A 20,375-nucleotide genomic window follows, 5' to 3' on the forward strand; every position below is an offset into this window, starting at 1 on the left:
CGGGGCCTGGATGCCAGCCCCTCCGGAGGGACCGGGGCGGAGGGACTGGGTGCTGCCCTCCCCCTCCCACGTGGGACAGCTCACGCCAAGTTCCATGGCTCAGCCTGCACCTCTCCACGCTCACTTTTTAAACTGATCTTTTTACTCTGCCTGTCTGTTTGCTCTCCAGCCAGTGACAAATAATAAACCAGCCTTCACGTGCATGTCGCCTGGGCTCCCGTCGGGCTGCAGGCCCCCTGGGGCTGGCCCTGAGGGTGGGCAAGGGAAGCCTTCCCCGGCTGCCCTTCCTCTTGCAGGGCCTGCATGGCTCCAGGGGGAGCCCTGCTCCTGCACAGGAGGCTGCAGGGGAGACATTTTGTCCTAAGAGAAACTTGCCTAAATGTGGGCTGTAACGTGCACGGGGGTCTTGGCTGGTAACCTGTGGCTGGTTCGCCTGTTCTCACATCGTCCTCCCAGACGCGGGAAGAGAGCAGAAAGTCAGTCACCTCCTCAAGCTTCCGTAACTGGCAGGTGGCCGCGCAGGGACTCTAGCACCAGGTCAGTCTGGTTCTAGAAACTTCAGGTTTCAGGTGAAGGCCCCTAGCCAGGCCCAGCTCTCTGGTGAGGAGGCAGTGAGGCGGCTGGAGGCTGGCAGGCCCCACCCCAGGGCCTCTGAGGGGAGGGACAGGGAGGGAGGCTGGGGCACTGAGCTATAAATAGCAGTGGAACTTCAGGAAAGGCCACTCCCCACGAGAAGCTAGGCCAGCTGGAAAATGGGAATGTGGCAGGGGTGAGGGGACGGGCCGAGAGCCGGGGGAGCCAGGGAAGGGAAAATTAAAGTGTCCACCTGGCTTCCCCCGGGGGATATTAGTGGGTCAACCGTCAATAAATATCCTGCTTTCCCCAAACCTCCGCTCCACTCCCGGGTGCCTGGCCGAGGAAGACTTGCTCGACCCCAGGCCCTGAAGACACAACACCCCTCTGTCTATAAACAGTATTTTTAATATTTGTATAAATAGACCACAGTATTACCAAAAACTGCAAGAACAGAGCATGGAAAACATCTTCAGACCCGTGCACGCAGCCTCTCCTGGCCGCACAGACGCTGGCTCCCGGCCTCCAGTGGGCCAGGTGCAGTGGGGAATGCTTGAGGGAAGGACCACACCCCTGGGGCATTTTGAACTTGAGGGCGCGCGAGTGCAGCAGACTCATAGCTCCCACCTGGCTGTGGACCTCTTGATCTATTACAAAAATAACGCCAGTGAGTGGGCGGAGTCGGGGCTGCTGGGGGCGGCAGGAGACAGGTGCTGCTCTCAGTCCCACGGCAGCACCCCTGCTGCCCGGGGCGCCATGCGGGCTGGGGGCGGGGGGGGGGGGGGGCAGGCCGCAGCCCTATCTTTGCACATGCCGCACAAAGGCCTGCACTAGCTGGATCAGAGGCTCCTGGCTCTCCGGGCCAGCCTTGGAGAGAGAGGTGGACTTGCCCTGAGGCGAGGGGAGGACGCCGGCAGCAGGGGAGCTGGGCGCCCCGCGGCGGAAGTAGCGGGAGAGGCTGGAGAGCAGCGTGCTCTATGAGAGAAAAGGCACTAGATGAGGCCCCGAGCCCTTGGCTGGCCCTGGGAGGTGGGGGGCTGGGTGGGACCCCAACAGGCTCGTCCCCATTAGCCGCCCCCCCCTCTAGTCCGAGCCCTCTATCCGTCTGTACCAACTCCGAGCTGAGCTCCTGCTTCATCCGCTGTTTGTCTCGGGGATGCACAGCTGGGTCCCTAAGGTAGCGCACGGCCTGGGAGATGAGCAGGTAGAAGCAGTTCTCCATGGTGAACATCAGGAGGGACCTGGGGAGAGGGCAGGGCGGGCTCTGTTGCAGGGAGCCAAGCCGGCCGGCAGGAGGCACACCGCCGAGCCAACAGGATGGCTGATCCACAGCAGCCCTGACCCTAGCTCGCGTTCTAGAAGGAGGGCTTTTCTTACTTCAGCGTCCTGGTCCCTTCTGCCTGTGTGCTGAGCCCCACAGCCTGGGTGAGGGGCTCCTTTTTCTTGTCCAGCTGGAGGAAGAGAAACAGTAAAAAAAAAAAAAAAAGTAACAGTAACAGGTGTGACTCACTGTGAGCCTCCCACCCAGCAGGTCCTGCACTAAGCAGCGTTCAGCTACCTCACTCAGGCCTCATGACAATCCTCTCGGGGAGGCTCTGTCACATTCATTCAGGAAGAGAACAGGCTCGGGAGGGCTAATAATGTGCTCGAGGCCACAGGCCGCGGGAGACGGGGAGGAAGACTGGAAGGTTGAGAGGCCAGAGTCTGACAGCCCCCAACTTACCTCTCCAAGCATGTTGAGGGCCACATTCACTGTGGCCAGAAGGGTCCCGAAGGAGGGGGCCACTTCAGAGTCAAAGGTAGGCGTGGTAAAGCTCAGGGCAAATAGGAAGTTGTATTCGGCGAGGTCCAGGGACTGCAAGGCAAGACAGGAGCAATGTGGAGCCCCGCCAGGACCCCGGACAAGCTCTCAGGGCAGAGCGGAGCCCCGGAGAGCCTCGGCAGCTCGCTGCGGGGAGGTCGGTGGCCTGGCACTCGGGGTGGCCAGTACCTGATCCAGCAGGATCTGACAGACGTCCGGGGTGAAGTGGCGCAGGGCCGCCAGGGTCCTGCTGAGGATCTTGAGGAGTCCGTACTGGACCGTGTGCAAGGCTCGCTGCTCCGAGGCCTCCGTGTCAGCAGTGGGCTGCTTGGAGGAGGAGCAGGAGGGGGGCGCGAGGGCAGCAGTGGGTAGCCGCTGAACTCGGGGGGCAACAGCCGAGGGGATGCCGTCCCCATTTTTGCTCTGAGGGAGACAAGAAATGGAGGTGGAGTCCCGAGATGCCGGGTGAGGCCCCGCAGGCAGCCGGGTGGGGAGGGCGCTCACCTGCAGGCAGTGCTGCAGCATCTTGCGGCTGTGCAGGAGGGAGGTGCAGGCCTGGCACAGGTAGCCCAGGCTCACCTGTAGTGGACAAGGGGCCAAGGCAGGGGGCACTCAGGAGGAGCCCGACTGAGCGGGCCCCCCAGAGTCCCGGTGCGCTTCCTCCATCCCTGAGGTCCCACGGTGCTCACCTCCTACATTCTCGGGCTGCAGATCTTACAGCCACTAAGGACGCCTGCCTACGAACTGGGGCAAGAGGGGCCTGGGAGGTTTCCCTGGGACCTAGCTCGAGGTCTAGCACATACGATGGGTCCTCAGTAAACAAGTGAAATTGGGGAGGGGCATCCAGCTGCCTCAGTCGGTAGAGGACGCAGCTCTTGATCTCAGGGTTGTGAGGTCAAGCCCCACATGGGGTGTAGAGATTGCTTAAATAAACTTTCTTAAAAAATAAAGAAGATGGGCGCCTGGGTGGCTCAGATGGTTAAGCGTCTGCCTTCAGCTCAGGTCATGATCCCAGGGTCCTGGGATCGAGTCACGCATCGGGCTCCCTGCTCCTTGGGAGCCTGCTTCTCCCTCTGCTTCTCTCTCTCTCTCTCCCTCTGTCTCTCATGGATAAATAAATAAAATCTTTAAAAAAAAAATAAAGAAGATGGGGATCATTTTCCCACTTTACAGAAGAAAAAGGCTCAGAGACCGTGAAGTGACCTGACCAAGGTCAGACAAATGACAGATGCCTGTCTGACTCCAGGACCCGTTCTTTCCCTACATCCCCTACTCCCTGCTCTGCTGGCCCATCCTTAAGGGATGTGAACCAATGTCTCTAACTGAGCCCAGGTTCTTAAGTTACAAGGCTGCCCTTTACTATGGAAAGAAAATTTCAGCTTCAGAGAAAGCAGCATGAAGAAACCAAAGCCTGTATTTGTTGAGCAAAATGCCCACGTTCCAGGAACGGGCCTGCAGTTCACCAGAGGTGCGCCAGACAGTGCCCACAGCCCCCATATGTAGGCGCTTCCCCAGACCCCCACCCAAGGAGCCATGTCTGAGGTCCCACCTGGACATCCCGCATCAGCTGAGGCAGGTGGAAGTGCCATTCCTTCATGAAGTTGGAGAGCTGCAGAATGAAGCCCACCGTGTGGTCAGCCTCCTCCAAGCAGGCCAAGCTTTGCACTGTCCTCACCGCACTGAGGCACTGGGAGGGAAGAGACGGGAGGGTGGGCTGGATCAGGGACCTAACCCACCTGCTCTTGCCCTTCTGCCGGGAGGACAGGTCCTGAGCCCACAAACGCAGAGATGATGGCACAACAGGTATCATGGCTAAGAAGTTTCTGAATGGCCCAGACCTCCCCCCCATTACCCCGAGCCCCTCACCTGTAAGGTCCGCTCCTGGTGAACCCCCACGAAGTCCAGAGCCTCGGTCAGGAAGTTGTAGCGCAGAGTTTTGAGGAGCCGCTCCATCAAGGACATGGATAGGCGGTAGACCCCTGGCCAAGAGGGGGCGTCCACGGACTTCCGAGAGGTGCTAGGGGTCTAAGACACAAGCAGCACACACAGGACTAGGACACACACCACTGAACGCAGCCAGCAGGTGCAGCAGCCAAGGCAGCCGGGCTGCTTCGAGGAAGAAAACCCGGAACGGCCACCGCCTGGTGACCAGCAGAGCCCCAGGGGCCCTAGGCCGGGGACTGCAAGGAAAGAGCACTTGGCAGAGATGTAAGAACCCTGGGTTCTAGACTCAGGTCGGCCGCTAACTAGCTACGTGAGCGTCTCGTGCTAGGGAATCGGGGTGGGGGCAGGGAGGAGTCCACACCGTCAGTGCATCAGACAAGCCTCTGAAGAGCCATTCCCTGGGCGAGTAGAAGACCAAAGACAGGGAGGCTTTCCCACCGCAACCGCAGTCCGGCGCCGGCCCAGGCCCCCCGGGCCACGGCACTCACCTGCACCGTCCCATTGGAGCTAAGCTGGTACACACTCAGGAGGGGCAGACAAATGCTCTGGGTGATGCCAGCTCCAGCTACTGCTGTGGCTCCCTGGAGGGAAAGGCTAGGAATGAAATGGCACTTCCCCAGCCCCATCACTCCTAGGACCCGTCCCCTGCAGCCACCCTGCCCAGGGGCAGCTGGCACTCGCGGGCAGACCAGAGCTCCTGGGGCCATCACACGCAGGGCCGGGACGCGCACGGCACGAGCAAGGCAGGCTCCCTTCCGGCCCTGGGCTTGCCCCCTACCTGCTGAGTACGGGCCAGAGTGAGGAGCAGGTGCAGCGAGGCCTCAGTGAAATGCAGGTTCTGCTTCATGCGCAGGCTCACCTCCAGAGTGGTGAAGAGGGTGGGCAGGATGGGGAGTCTGCGAGTCACCTGGAGCCACGAGTCCCCATCCTCATCCACCTCACACAGCTCCTTGGCCAGGTGCAGGCCCAGGACACACACCTGCCGGGGCCCAGGGGCAGAGATGGGCAAGAGGGAAGAAAGCAGTGCAGGGGGGAGGGGAGGAGGACGAGAGGGACAGGCAGCCCTGCCCCGGGCCGTCCCCACCCTCGCTCGGGTCACACACGCCTTCAGGTGGGCTGGACTCGAACAACTTGAGGCCTCTCCCGACCTGCCGGGTTCCTGCGTCCCCTCACAGGGCACAGCGACTCCACCCTCACTAGCAAGCCACCCCCCAGCGACGGTTCTCGACCCCCCTCTCTCCCATCACCAAACTTCCTGATTCACACCTGCTCACCGCACCCTCTGCCCCTCTTGCTACACCACTGCACCTGCCTCCCAGGTGGGCCCCCCTCGCCCTCCTGGCCCCTCTCCAATGGATTCTTCATACTAGCAGCTTTTCAAGCTTATTTTGACCGTAACGGCACAGTAATAAATACTTTTTACACCTTGTCCCCGTATACACACACTGATGTGTTTTCCTACCCTTCCATCCTGCAAAGCACACTGAACTTTCTTTAACGCTTTACCCTACTTCATTAAAAAAATACTGGTTGCAGGGTGCCTGGGTGGCTCAGTCGGTTAAGCGACTGCCTTCGGCTCAGGTCATGATCCTGGAGTCCCGGGATCGAGTCCCACATCGGGCTCCCTGCTCGGCGGGGAGTCTGCTTCTCCCTCTGACCCTCTTCCCTCTCATGCTATCTCTCATTCTCTCTCTCTAAAAAAAAAAAAAAAAAAAAAAATACTGGTTGTAACCAAATGAGCTCAGTTTGAGACCCACTATAGTAAGACATGACCCAGTTTAACAAATGCTCTTCTATGGCACAACCAGGGTGATCTTTCCAGAGTCCAAATCTGATCATTTCTCTCCTTTGCTTTTACTGCTTGAGTCCTTTCCTCTTTCACTTGGAACCCAGATCAAAGACGCTGCTAAGGCCGCTGGTCACCCTGCCCCCCGACCGCGCTCCAGCCTCACCCCAGCCTCTCCTCCAGGGACCAGGGGCCTCAGACCATGGCTCACCAGCCCCGTTCTCGCTCCCAGATCTTCCCTGCTCCCCACGCCTGCCTGGCTCTGCCAATGCTTTAAGTCACGGCTGGAGGGGGGGTTTCTTGCTGAGTCCCTGGGTTAGCTGAGAACGCTGTGGGTTCTCCTGGCATTTCTCCCGTGTGGGACCCGCCATGATGGAATCCCGACACATCCCTGTGTCGGCTCAGCTTTGTTAACGTCCTCCGCCAGGCTCCGAACTCTAAGTGCAGTGACTACGTGTCTCGTTCACTAATCACCCCCGGGGCCTGGTACCGAGCAGGCAGGCAGCTGGTACTCGCTGGATGTGCGAGAGCAGGACACACTACTCCCCAGGGCGCTCCCTCACCCCGTCACGCTGGTCCTTGTGCCGCGGCCGCGAGCAGTCGTCAGTCTCCATGCTGTCCCTGTCCTCTGCAGCACCACCTGACACCAGACTATGGCGGGTCTGGTCAAAGAGAGCAATCACCTCTTCTTGGAGGGTCTCACAGACGTTCAGCACCAGCTGGGAGTACTGGGGGATGTCACTCACTGCAGAGCACAGGCAGGGAGGGACGCGGTCATGCTCAGCACTCACGGCGTCAACTCTCAGGGCACACCCACGTCCCCTCCCCAGATGGGCGGAGAATGTACGGTGCTGAGAGATCTGCCCGGGCTGTGGCACAGATGGGAGAGAAAAAGAGTGTTTGGTTTCTTGTCTTTAAAGATTTTATTTATTTATTTCAAGAGAGAGAGAGAGCACAAGCAGGGGGAGCAGCAAAGAGAGAGGAAGAAGCAGGCTTCCCTGCTGAGCAGGGAGCCCGATGCAAGGCTCGATCCCAGGACCCTGGGATCACGACCTGAGCCGAAGGCAGACGCTTAACCGACTGAGCCACCCAGGCACCCTGAAAGAGTTTCGTTGACATGTGTTCCAAGACTGTCAGCTCAAACCACACAGCAGAAATGTGTGGCTCAAAACCAGATGAAGGCCCACCTGGCTGGCTGTCAGTGGGGCGGGGAGACCGCTGTCCCCACTCCCCTCTGCCCCTCACCTCTCATCTCCTTCATCTGCAACACTGTGATGAACGCCGAGAACACCTTGGCCTTGGTCTTCTCCATGAGCTGCTGGTCTGCCTGTAGCACTCCTTCTAGAATCTCCGTCAAGGGCCCAAGGATCTCATCCACAGACCCTAACTCCCTAGAAACAATAAGGGGCAGAGAGGGAGGGAGAACACACCCCACGTAAAGGCCACAAAATGCCCCTGCTTCATCTCAGGAGGCCCGCTAGGCAGCCTGTCTAGCCCCCATCTGTTTGCTAGGTCAGGCCCATTCCACACCTGTTTTCTCCCCTTCAGGAAAGTGAAGGGTCAGTAAGGAGGGGAGGGCACCCCCCCCAACCCCTGGCACAGTGCTCACCCCTTCCACTGCCGGAGAAGGATGAGCAGCAGAGTGCACATCATGGAGCCGAGGCGGAGGCAGTTCACGGAGGCTGGCACCAGTAGCTGAGGGGAGACAGCCGACCGCCCAGAAGTCGGGTTTCCTGTGAGCCGCCACGGCTGGAAGATCTGAGCTCCGCCCACAGGACCCCCTTTCAGCCTCCTGCCTTTCTTTCCCAGCAGCGAGCTCACTGGCCTGGGCCAGAGGTGCGAGCCCATGGAGGGGCACTGTGGCCTCAGGCCTCCCAGGCCGCCCGAGCCCCTTGGCCCGACCGCTGGGCGGCTGCACACTTGTGAGCTGCTCCTGGGCTCTGGGGACCTTCTCTTTAGAAGGAATGTGCAATCTCCCAGACACACTTACTAAGGCTTTGGTCCCATCAAGCACGTCAACAAAGAGCTGGCTACGCACCGCACGGTCTGTCAGGTGCATTACCTCCGCCTACAAAGGAACAGGAAAAAAACAGCATTGGGGAAAATTTTCTAGACTTTAGAAGCCACGAAATGTAGGGTCCTCTGTCAGGCAATTAGCCGCTGGGAAGTCACAGTCTTCCTAACTCATCGTCTCCCTGCTGTTTCTTTGTCCACCCTGAGATGTGGTCAAAATCAGGTCAGGTTCACTCCTCCTCCTGACGACGTCCCCCTTCTGCTCAGACCCTGCAAAGGCTTCCTTCCCAGTGCTCTGGAAATACAAACAAGGCCAAGAGACTGCCCCCCCCCCCCACCGAATCTGGTCCAAAGGATTCCAGTATCGCTCCCACTTGTGCTCACCCCATTCTGGCCCTCCCAGCCTCCCAGCCTCCTTCTTCCCACTTGAACACAGCACACCAAGCTCTTTCCCGCTCTGGACCCTTGAACATGTGATACCAATTGCCGAGACTACTCTTTCCCCACCGGCTCTCTGCCTGGAAAGCGCCTTTGTACATTCAGGTCTCAGCTTGGCCACTGCCTCCGCGGAGACAGCCTCTCTGATGGCCCCTGTCCCACTCAAGTGCCCACTACCCTAGCATCCTGATTATCTCCTTCACAGCGAATTATCACAACCTCAACCTACATTTCTTTGGGAATTTGTTTACAATTTGCTTTCCTCGTGGGCCACTCTCCACAAGATCAAAGACCTTATCTGCCCTGTTCACTGCTGTCTCCCTGGGTGCCTGACACATGGTGACCATTCCGTTAATACCTGTTAAATGAGTAAGTGAATGGTCAGGTTCCTAGACTGAATCAGACAGTTCTCCTAAGAGGAAAGAGAATGGAAGGACTTCCGGAGCTACAATTCAAGACCTGCTGCCTATCCCGTACCGCCCGGGAACATAGTTAGGAAGACTGTCACAACTTCGGGTGGTAACAGACGGTCACGAGACTTATCGTGGGAATGCTTTCATGGTGTATAAAATACTGAATCATTCTGGTGTCCACTTGAAATGAAGAGAACATCATATGTCAATTATGCTTCAATTCAAAAACAGAGCTGCTGCCCAGCTAAGGCCTAAAGGCAGGTGACACACAGGCTACCTGAGCAGGAATCGCGCATTCCCCAGAGACCGCCTTGCCCTCTGCTGTGCCTGCAGTCTCTGGGGCCGCAACCACGGTGACACAGTAACGTCCCAAGGTCATGGGCAGTCTGGCATAGGGAACGAGTCACTCGTGGAAGATGTAAGAGTACACTTGGAACAAGGGACATGCATTAAGCCCAAGTTACTCATGAAGTCAAGATATCAATCTGGATTCCCCAGGGAGGAACAGTTCAACACTAAGTCCCCATTGCACAATATGACGGGGTGAAACCACACACACACACACACACACACACACACACACACACACACACACACACACAAAGAAAAAATGCAGACTTTTCTCAAATGCTAACTCTCTCTCTCTCAAAACCAACTCTCAGTAGACATAGCACATAAATAATGCCTCTGTTCTTTTTCCAAGACGAGGAAACGCAGTTTCTAGAAGCAATGAAAACAAACTGCTCTCTAGAGAGGGTGCTGCTGCAGCTGTCCCAGCTGCCTGCTGACCAGTCCACAAATATTTACCTAGCATGCACAGGGCACACACCCAAGCAGGTGACATGACATGTGCAGGAGAAGCAGATGGAGGAAGGGGGCCCCTGAGACCCATCCAGGGCTGCAAGGGCAGCTCCAGGAGGCTTTTATGAATGTCACAAAAGATTTTAAATCACTTCTCTGCATTTTTCTTCAGGGTCCCTTGTTGGATCCAACACCCTGAACAGCCCACAGGAGCCCCCCATCTATTGGCACAGAACTGTTACATTTTAGCTCTCAGAGAATATCCCTGGTTCATCCTTCATCCCAAGGGACTCTATCTGTTAGGCATCCTGGCACACAGTTGTGTGAAAACCACTCCAAGTGAATACCCAAGTGAAAACCACTCCAAGAGGCTCTTACGTGACTGGTGGCAATGATGAGGAGCATCCTCCAGGCGGAGACCAGCATCTGATACTCTACCAGCGAGGTGCAGCTGCTGCCCTCTGTGTCAGCTGTGTGAACTGCCAATGACTTGACGTAGCCTGACCAGTAGGTAAAGCGTTTCTCGCTGGAAAATTTCTTAAGCGTATCTTTTAATGACTGATCTAACGAGCCCCTAGGGTGTCAAGAAAAAACAAAACCTACAGTTACGTTTTGAAAGCAGATGGAAATATGATAGGCACAGATCCCTGTCCAGACAGAGAAAGCGACCTCACTTGGGCTTAAAGGCAGACGGCTCCAGTCACCTCCACTGTGTGGGGTTCATACTTCTTGCTCAACATAATGGGTTAGGTTGAGGCCTTTTCCAGGATTCCTCCTCCATAAAATCCCAGGCACATGGAGTTTGCTTCACAATAACTCTCTGACAATCATAAATGCCATCAATGGACCGGCCAGGGACACAACTCAGCGGCCCTCCATAAATGGCTCCAAACCAGCTCTCTCCTGTCTTGGCTCAAAGAGCCATGCACCCAGTGGCAGGCCACCGCGCACCCCTCACCCAAACCTTAAATTAAAATCTCGAAAGGGGAAAGGACTCACTTAACTACATAGTATATCTCCAAGCAAATTATCTTCATGATGAGGGCACAGGTTTCCAGGATGCTGGGCTGTGGAGGAGGAGAGCAGAGTAGACACCAATCATGAGGAGAACCTCTTCCCTGGTGTCCCTGACAATGGAACAGAGCAGGGACCTGATACTTGGAAAACAAGGAAGCCCAATTTCTATCGGATGTGAATGGGCATCTGCAATGTCGGGTCCACAGGGTCTCCAAGTGAGTGGAGAAGACCACGGAGCCATCAATGCAGAGCAGGGCATGCCACTTTCCTTCCCAAGCGAGATACCAAAGGGAGAGGAAGCAAACACGCCTCTGAGAAAGAAATTTCCAGTGAAGAAAACACTCTCATTGCTTAATGAGAGGACGCATCATTTCCTACACCTGTCTCACCGCCCAGCCTGTCCTCCCAGGGACTCTCCTCCCCTGTCCCACCCTTCACCCTGGCTTACCTCAGAGGTTTCTGAGGGAGGAGAAAGGGTTCCGAACAGTGGACTGGTTAAATTCTCCCAAAACTTGGGTCTGAAAGGAAAATACATTTGGAAATCATACTTTTCTCACGCAGGCCTTCCCGAAGTTCTGTCCACCCGCCTCGGCTGGTTACTTGTCCGTACTGTACCCATCTCAATCCTAACATGGGTCACCTGCGCCTACATAAATGTAACGGGTTCCACAGATAAAATTATGTTTTCCTGCTAAGAAGCACAATTGTATGTATGTTCTAGAGTTGACCAATAAAAATTCTCATGATTTGTGCCACCGTACATTTCCCAGAGCCCCACAAAGAAGAGAGTGGGGAGGGAATAAGGACGCAGACTCCCGTGGTCAGCCTTCTGAATGTCCCTTCCCTTTGTGCAAACAGGGTCCTGGAAAATAGGGGGTTTCATTCAGTTCAAGGACTCGAGCAAGCCACTCTCATCTGAAGCTACTGTTTCTCTTGGGGCGCCTGGGTGGCTCAGTCGTTAAGCGTCTGCCTTCGACTCAGGTCATGATCCCAGGGTCCTGGGATAGAGCCCCGCATCGGGGCTCCCTGCTCCTCCCTCTCCCACTCCCGCTGCTTGTGTTCCCTCTCCCGCTGTGTCTCTCTCTGTCAAATAAATAAAATCTTTAAAAAAAAAAAAATGAAGCTACTGTTTCTCAACAACGATGCATTTTGAAAGGGTTAGCGAAAGGGAAGAACGCACAGGCAGGACAAGGAGGGCACCCTCAGATAAACACATCTCTGCCTTTGGGTAAAGAGGACACGTGCCAGCAGCGGCAGAGAATGACTCAGAGTCACGCTCCCGCACAACAAACCAACCCCTAAGCACTTCTCGTGTGTCTGCCAAGTGAGCTGTCACAACGAACCTCAAAAGTATAAAACTATTGTTACTCCCGTTTTGCAGACACGAGGCTTGGAAGGCAATCCCTCCCAGAGTCAGACTCACTTGGTTCTGAGGACCAACATGGCACTGTCCCGCCGGTCCTGCCACAGAGCGTGCAGGAAGGCAATGGCTGCTCGATGCAGCAGGGGTGGGCACCAGTAGCGGTCCTGCTGCTGGGAATCAATCAGCTCCAGCACCGCGTGGAGGCAGCTCCACACGCCAAGGCTGAATTCCTGCAAGAGGGCCAAGCGACAGTTCAGTCCCTCAGCCGCCACCGGCCAAGCGCACCCACCTCCCAGGGAGCCGCCTCCCAGCTTCATCCCAGGCACAGGCTCACCTTGGAGCCATCACTGCCATCCTTCACCTCCAGATTCAGAAACAGCTCAATGAGGCCCGGCTGAGTCTCTACCGCAACCGTGAGGAACTCCAGAATCATGACTTTGATGCGCATGTCCTCAATCTTGCTCTGCAGTCGGGTCAGGAAGGCATCTCGAATGGCAGCCGCATCGTTGCCGAGGCAGGCATATACTGACATCGGGGCCACCTGGTGGAAACCCAACACACAGATGTAGGGGCTCTATGTTCAGAAAAACCTCGACAAGCTCCTGCAGAAGGGTACTGGAGAACTCGAAGAAAACGCGCAGAGAGGGAAACATCCAGATGTGTAGCTCCGGGTTAGAAGGGACATTGTGTCAAACTACAGTACAAAACGCCCACCAGTTCACAGAAAATACAGTAAATAACATAAAAACATGCACGACCTCTCTCGTGGTTAAAGAAATGCAAGGTAAAAAACAAGATGAAAAAACTGATGGGCATACAAGACTTGGTGTTATGAGTACAAACTGTCGGGGCGCCGGGATGGCTCAGCAGGTGGAGCATGCAACTCCTGATCTTGGAGCGGTGGGTTCAAGCCCCACGATGTGTGTGAAGATTATGTTTAAAAAAAAAAAAAAGAGCATAAACTGTTACAATCCTTTATGGAGGACAATTTAGAAGTGTCTAAAAATTTAAAATGTTCACTAATACCTAATTTTTAGGAACTGAAAACAGAAGTTTATGGAACTCTAGGGACAACAGTCAGGCAGCACTACCTGTAATAGTGGAAGATAAAAAAATAGCCCAAATCAGTGAGGGTGCGTGCATTCTGGGGCATGCCACGTAAGCGTCAAAGACAATAAAGTAGCCCAAATGTGCCCGTGTGGCAAGACTGCAAGATCTGCTATTCCGTGAAGAAAGCTAGACATAAAACAGCATGTATGGGGCCATTCTACTTTTATAAAGAACAAAAGAACACACCAAATATCCTTTAATACATAAGCACAGATAAAAAGAAATCTGCCTGGGTGGCTTAGTCCGTTGAACAACCGACTCTTGGTTTCGGCTCAGGTCATGATCTCAGGGTTGTGAGATCGAGCCCGGCACTGGGCTTTTTAACCTGCTTGGGATTCTCCCTCTCCCTCTGCACATCACCCCCCACGACCCCCAGTTCATGCACACGCTTGCAAGTCGCTCTCTCCAATAAATAAATAAATAAACAAAATCTTTAAAAGTCAGAGAAGGCCAAGTTAGCTGTTTCTCTTGAAAGAAGGCAGGCGCGGTCTCAAGCACGAAGTCAGCTTTCTGGGGCTTTGCCTGCTTAAGTGGGAACCTACCGTGGCCAGACGTTTCAGCAACTGGATGGCAAGACGTGGTAAAGCAGGATCGTGTTTGTGGTAGATGTATTTGGCAAGAACAGCAATGAGGTTGTTCCCATGGGCACCTGAAGCAGCACAGGGAACAGGTTAGACATCAAGCGTGTCTGAGTCAAGCTCCTGAGAGAGACTGTCAGTCACAACGACATACACACGTGAGGGAGTTTACTGCCCTCAAGTCCTGGGAGGGCCAGAGCAAATCCAGGTGGCCATACCGTTCTTTTTTTTTTTTCCAGTAGCCAAAGGGGTACCCAGGATTTGGAGGTGAACAGCCCAATCCAATTCATTAAGAGCAGAAAGAGAGACATTTTGAAAACAACAGGTTGTCTCTTAACAGGTTAGAAAAAGACATCACGCTGAAGAACGGCACTGAAATGCAAAAATTATCAAAATCCCAAAATGATACAAGTAGAAGAGGTCTTAGACATTACCCAACCACCTACTTAAAAGTGAGGAAACAGGGTCCCAAAGGGATTAAATTAATAGTGTCAGGCCAAAGAGTCAAACAGTCAATATTTACCACAAACTTTTCTCCATGATTCACAAGTAGTAAACTTACCTCCACTGTAATCTTATAAGGTAGGTACTACTATTATCCTCATTTTATAGACGAGAAACGCGAGGCACAGTTGCTTAATAATGAGCCCAAGGTAACACGGCTGATGAGAGCCACAATTTGAAGCCAGGCAGTCTGACTGTGAACATGGATTCTTAACTACTATTCTGTCCTCAACAAGAGGCAGAAGTGAAAGACATTCCAGCCCTCGTTTCTAGGCCCAGGATGCGAGCTGGTGATCATTCCCACATTCCCTCCAGGAATTAGTCAGAAAATACTGCTGGCCTCTAACAACACAGTCTGAAGTATGTCCTTGTGGGTAGAAGCACTGCTGGTCGGAAGAGTGATACATACCATGCTGTGTGAGAGCCTGTTCCAGGGGGGACACCACATTAGAAGGCGGTTTCAGCCGAATAACATTGTTGGTGACGGAGAATGCCAGTTTCACTGTCTTGATCAGCAGCTGGCCCTGCCCCTGGCCCTCTGCCCCATCACTAGGGTGCCAAATGGAAACCAAAGTTGATTCAGACAACATGACTTCATTTGCAACATATGTGCTCTCATGAATTAGATTCCCAACAATAATCCCAGAGCTCAACAGCTTCTGTTAGAGGCCCCAGTCCAAACTAGGAGAGGGGAGGAGCAATCAACTCCCTTTGCTATGTACCAGTCTACACAGCAGCCACTAGGGTACAGAAAGGCTACGTCCTCGGGGAAACAAGACTGTCTTTAAAAAGCCACCACACATTAACTTACACTGGAATTCTGAGAACATGCAGGCACAATAAAGATAAATGAGGAAGGGGAGAGGGAGCCTTACCTGCGGGGCTGAGCAGCCATCACCATGTCGATGGTGTCCACACCGACGCCCATGATATTGATCACTGTCTGCCCTGCTTCTGTGTAGGCTAGGCTGCAAATGCAGAGAGACTGCAGGCTGGGGCTGTGACTGCAAGACAGACACGTTCCAAGTTACTAGGGAGCTGCCAAGTTCATTACTGGAAGGGAAGGGCACTGTCCAAACTGAACCAACTGGACATCAGTGATACAGAGCACCTCTCCGCCAGATGAATACACTCTGATCACTTTCCTTAAATAGGTCTGATCTTAGGGGCGCCTGGGTGGCTCAGTCAAATGTTTGCCTTCAGCTCAGGTCATAATCTCGGGGTCCTGGGATCGAGCCCTGTGTAGGGCTCCCTGCTCAGCGGGGAGTCTGCTTCTCCCTCTCCCTCCCCGCCCGCCACCTTGTGGGTGCACATGTGCGCTTCTCTCTCAAATGAATAAAAATCCTAAAAAATAAATAAAATAAATAGACTTGATCTTAGAAACCACCCTGAAATTCTATCTTAATGTCTTACCAATTAATGGATATATTTACTGAAGTAAATAATTATTAATCCATACAACGGACTGCACAGAACCATTAAACAAGACGATCTGTATGAAGTGGCATGGAAATGAAATTCCAGAGCAGTCAGTACAAGCAGGGGAAGACACGGAGCAAAAAACATACTAACTTCATAGTCATCTCCAAGAAGCAGGTTTAGGAAGGGCGCTTTCTATTTCCCAATGAATATGTGTAACTTTTGTAAAGATCATAAAAAACAAATTGTGTGTGTATGTGTGCGTGCACGCGCACGCACAATCTCACTGGGGATAGGTTTGTTTCCGCTTCAGTTCTCTTCTCGACCCATAAGGAGAAAGGATACAGTCCAGTGGAAAGCAAATCAGAACCTCAAGAGTACTGAGTTCTGGGCTAAGGCAAGCTGAGTTCTCTGGAAAACGAGGGGGCTCCCCACAGCAGAAGCCCCTGTCTTCCCTTGGGGAGTGGCGGCATCCGGGCGTACCCAGCTCGAGCAGTCACCCCCCACCACTTACCTGCCGTGTAGGTCTGTCTCATGGCACAGGTTCAGGATCGCATGAATCAGCTCCAGGATCAGGCAACCTGGACTCCAGAAAAGACACAGGAACAATGTGGCCTTGTGTGATGACCCTCACCCCAAGAAAGGGGAAGACAAAATCTCCAGGGAGCAAGGAGTTGCTCAAGTGTCCCCTGCACATGCCTTCCTTACCAATCTGCTCTCTCACACCATGGGAGCTGTAACGCCACTTGTGATAGCCAGGAAGCATCTCCTTCAGCACAAACATGACACAGGGCACCAGCCCTTGGCTCTGGGTACTTCCCAGCTGCCCCTACAAGAAACCATGCTGTGAGGACTTACGCCTTTTAAGGAAGTGTTTTAGCCACCAGAGATTTAACTCGAAACCCACAGGTCCACAGGCAAACCCTGGCAAACATGAGGGTTCAACGGGGTCCAAGCTGTGGGTTTCTCCGAAATAGAGAAAAACACTAACAAGACAACGCCACAGTGTCCCAAAAGGCAGCTACATGAAGGGGACGGAGGAAGATTACATCTGCGCAGGGTGCCATAAACATGAAGGACATGGAACTGCCAGGGACAGGGAAGGCCGGTTTCATGGTCACAATGTCAGCCACACCCCTAACCTCTACTCTGCCGATGGAATGCCAGACAGGAGTTCTAATACTCACAATTCTTTGTCTAATGTTACTCGTTACCATCAGCTTCCTCACCTGTAAGTGGGGATTCTTTACTTTCATGTGAACATATAGATCTTCATCCCTATCTCCACGCAGGACTGTTAATACCTTTGTAAGCACCCGCTCACTGATCTTCGAAGGCAGGAAGTGGGCCGAGTGCTTTTTGTGCATGGCCCTCTCCACAACTCTGCGGACTAGAGACCATTCAACTACTCCTATTCTACAGAGATTCTAAGAAATTCTTTACTCACCCAAGGCTGATGCAGCAGGCAGGCCAACCTGAAATGTAAACCTAATTCTGTCGGACTCCACAATCTATTTTTCAGACTGAGTTGTGACCCATTAGTGCACTGTGAAATCAGCTTATTAGAAAATATCCGAGGGGCACCTGGGTGGCTCAGTCGTTAAGCGTCTGCCTTCGGCTCAGGTCATGATCCCAGGGTCCTGGGATCGAGTCCCGCATCAGGCTCCCCGCTCGGCGGGAAGCCTGCTGCTACCTCTCCTGCTCCCCCTGCTTGTGTTCCCTCTCTGGCTCTCTGTCAAATAAATAAAAATAAAATCTTAAAAAGAAAATATCCAAATGCCTTTTGCATTGTCAGAGTAGTGCTGAATTGTGAAACTCCGCTTCAGGGGTCCACACACACACACATGTATACTGAGTCATGATATAAAACATACATATCACCCTGGGCTACAGATGAAGTACCCATTACAGAATCCGGCACATAGTCAGTACTCAATACACAGAAACCGTTAATGCCGTAACCTCAAGATGACTGATGGGCCTGCACTGACGTGAGGACGATGGTAGGAGAGAAACTGTTTCGGATGATTTCATAGGACCAGCTCTTACCTTGACAAGAGTGGTGATCAAGCGCAGAAAGGCAACAGTGACCCCGTACTCGCCCTGGGGCTGCTCGCTGTTCATCAAGAGGCTTCCGTACCCTCCAGCATTCATCCCCTCCGCACTGGGAGAGAACAGAGGCCAGGGAATCAGGTGGGGCAATCTCAGGGTTTCCAGAAACTAATCACAGAGCATTCTTGTTATTACCTAGATGGCTTGGGCCCCAAATAGGAAATCTCTGCAAAAGAATTCATCAAAGCTAGGCTTTCTACCCAAGGTGAGCATTAAGAACATGTTTTATTGATGTACAACCTCAAGAGGTTTAAAGTAAAGAAATCAAATAAACATCCGAAAAACATCCTTTTGTCTTACAAGTAAGAGAGGGCAAAGAGAATGCTCAGGTAGGAAAATGGAGCCTGTGTATTAATAACTGTCCAGCAGGTGAGCTCAAGTACCCATGAAACAAGAAAAGGTACAGAGTAACTAACAGCCTAAGAAAGGGAAGCCAAGTCTCTGGATCTAGACACTTCTGGATTCTCTAGGCTGGAGAGTTAACTCCCATGCACCTAGGGTGGTTGCCGCTGGATGAGAAATACATCCATGGGGAAGCTTCTTTAAAAGGAATGAAGCTAGGGCGCCTGGGTGGCTCAGTTGGTTAAGCGACTGCCTTCGGCTCAGGTCATGATCCTGGAGTCCCGGGATCGAGTCCCGCATCGGGCTCCCTGCTCAGCAAGGAGCCTGCTTCTCCCTCTGACCCTCCCCCCTCTCATGCTCTCTCTCTCTCTCTCTCTCTCTCTCATTCTCGCTCTCTCAAATAAATAAATAAATCTTTAAAAAAAAAATAAATAAAATAAAAGGAATGAAGCTAGTCTGGACTTGAAACATATATGGTGCTCCCAGGGAATATGCCTTACCCAACCTAAGAAGACCTGGCTCACCTAATCATCTGACTCATGTTGGAGACCTGGTGGGCCACGAATGGTAAAAAGCCTGTGTGACGAAGATCAGTCCAGACCTGAGAAGGGAAAAGAAGAGCCCAATGTCCACGTGTCTTCAGGTATCCACCAAGTGCACCCTTTTTTGGCTCTTAGGAAGACTTGGTGTCTCTCACCTTTGCTGGGTTCCGGGCAGCCAAAACAGTCAAGCAATTGACACAAGAAGCAATGACGTCCACTGGTGGGGAGATCACTGTTGTTAGCCTGGTTGGAGAACAGTGCACTTTACTCGGTAAAATGAATAACATAACTTGTTCCGCCACAAATATTTTCCAGTTCTCTCTGCCCAAGTCCCTCCTCCCAGCAGGGTTAGAAACATAGGAAGGCCCTCAGCTGGGGACAGTATCCCGCCAGGGCTTCCCTCAGAGGAACGAGCATGGACGTTAACCCAGCTGGTGCATGACCAGATGCTTACCGCTGCAGCAGCATGTAGATGCGGGACGTGATGGGCAAGAGACAGTCTGCTATGGACAGATCTGTGCTGATGACCTTATGGACCAGATCAATGATGGGTCTGACCCGCTGGCAGTGCTGGATGACATCTGTGGGGAAAGAAAGCACACAACTCCTTCAAGATCACGGAACAGTCTCTGAGACCCAGGTAAACACTACACTTATCCCAGTCTGGACAGTTTTCAATTTTATCTTGAGGTTCTCTGTCTGTCCTCCAAATCTAAGCATGGCCATTTTTCTTTCCCATAGTCGTGTCTCCCCAAGTGGACCTTACCTGCAGTGGAAACAACATGCAGCAGCATTTCAATCTCACAGGTAAAGAGGGTCCAGCTGCTGTAGGAGTACTCCCAGCGTACCAGGTAAGCCCTGTCATCCAGCACTACTTGGCCCACGGTGCCCTGAGGTATGCGAAGGTTGGTCTGACCCCCTAAGGCAGAGAGGAAAGGAAATGAGTCTAATATCTGGGAATACAATAGGAAAAAGTGACTCCTACACCAGACACTAATATTTACTCACACAGAGATGGACACACTCTCTTCCTAGTAGCTAACACTGATAGACTGGTTTCACCCAAGTTATAGCATGTGTCAGAATTCCCTTTCTTCTCAAGGCTGAATAATATTCCACTATATATATATGCCACATTTTGTTTATCAATTTCATCTGTTGGTGGACACTTATTTAAAATTGTTTTTGTAGGGACGCCTGGGTGGCTCAGTCGTTAAGCGTGTCTTCGGCTCAGGTCATGATCCCAGGATCCTGGGATCGAGCCTGTGTCGGGCTCCCTGCTCCGAGGGAAGCCTGCTTCTCCCTCTCACACTCCCCCTGCTTGTGTTCCCTCTCTCGCTGTGTCTCTCTCTGTCAAATAAATAAATAAAATCTTTAAAAAAAAATGTTTTTGTATATGCCCTTTAATCCAACAACCCCGCTTTGGGGACCCAGTGTGCTAAAAATAAAAGCACCAGTATATAAGGGGACATGTACCCAAGGCAGCATTGTTTGTAGTGGCAAAAACCCGACACGGCCTACACGTCCTTTAGAAGGAAAAAGATAACATGATTCTGGAACATCCAGAATAATTCTGTAGTTACTAAAAAGAATGGGTCAAATCCGTATATATAAGAAAA

General features: G+C 52.9%; 1 protein-coding gene across 2 annotated transcripts in view; it reads right to left on the reverse strand.

Annotated features, from left to right (window-relative positions):
* Positions 1 to 961: 961 nt before the first annotated feature.
* Positions 962 to 20,375, reverse strand: part of NUP188 (nucleoporin 188) — a 47,063-nt gene continuing 27,649 nt past the window's right edge. For both annotated transcript variants that reach the window (XM_073905633.1, XM_025888010.1), the window contains exons 16-44: positions 19,523 to 19,675; positions 19,211 to 19,337; positions 18,912 to 18,999; positions 18,739 to 18,815; positions 17,810 to 17,924; positions 16,469 to 16,589; positions 16,275 to 16,341; positions 15,217 to 15,345; positions 14,751 to 14,890; positions 13,802 to 13,908; positions 12,484 to 12,690; positions 12,210 to 12,379; positions 11,235 to 11,304; positions 10,769 to 10,836; positions 10,148 to 10,343; positions 8,095 to 8,172; positions 7,714 to 7,799; positions 7,350 to 7,495; positions 6,668 to 6,849; positions 5,097 to 5,297; positions 4,807 to 4,899; positions 4,241 to 4,399; positions 3,924 to 4,061; positions 2,879 to 2,953; positions 2,564 to 2,797; positions 2,297 to 2,428; positions 1,951 to 2,024; positions 1,685 to 1,814; positions 962 to 1,548 (exon numbers count right to left, since the gene is read on the reverse strand). In XM_073905633.1, the coding sequence (XP_073761734.1) occupies positions 1,372 to 1,548; positions 1,685 to 1,814; positions 1,951 to 2,024; positions 2,297 to 2,428; positions 2,564 to 2,797; positions 2,879 to 2,953; positions 3,924 to 4,061; positions 4,241 to 4,399; positions 4,807 to 4,899; positions 5,097 to 5,297; positions 6,668 to 6,849; positions 7,350 to 7,495; positions 7,714 to 7,799; positions 8,095 to 8,172; positions 10,148 to 10,343; positions 10,769 to 10,836; positions 11,235 to 11,304; positions 12,210 to 12,379; positions 12,484 to 12,690; positions 13,802 to 13,908; positions 14,751 to 14,890; positions 15,217 to 15,345; positions 16,275 to 16,341; positions 16,469 to 16,589; positions 17,810 to 17,924; positions 18,739 to 18,815; positions 18,912 to 18,999; positions 19,211 to 19,337; positions 19,523 to 19,675 (3,740 nt within the window). In that variant the 3' untranslated portion in view covers positions 962 to 1,371. The remainder of the gene's footprint in view (positions 1,549 to 1,684; positions 1,815 to 1,950; positions 2,025 to 2,296; positions 2,429 to 2,563; positions 2,798 to 2,878; positions 2,954 to 3,923; positions 4,062 to 4,240; positions 4,400 to 4,806; positions 4,900 to 5,096; positions 5,298 to 6,667; positions 6,850 to 7,349; positions 7,496 to 7,713; positions 7,800 to 8,094; positions 8,173 to 10,147; positions 10,344 to 10,768; positions 10,837 to 11,234; positions 11,305 to 12,209; positions 12,380 to 12,483; positions 12,691 to 13,801; positions 13,909 to 14,750; positions 14,891 to 15,216; positions 15,346 to 16,274; positions 16,342 to 16,468; positions 16,590 to 17,809; positions 17,925 to 18,738; positions 18,816 to 18,911; positions 19,000 to 19,210; positions 19,338 to 19,522; positions 19,676 to 20,375) is intronic.

The sequence above is a fragment of the Callorhinus ursinus genome, unplaced genomic scaffold (assembly GCF_003265705.2).
Source record: "Callorhinus ursinus isolate GAN/ISIS: 27379988/994484 unplaced genomic scaffold, GSC_fseal_2.0 scaffold24, whole genome shotgun sequence".
Classification (NCBI taxonomy): domain Eukaryota; kingdom Metazoa; phylum Chordata; class Mammalia; order Carnivora; family Otariidae; genus Callorhinus; species Callorhinus ursinus.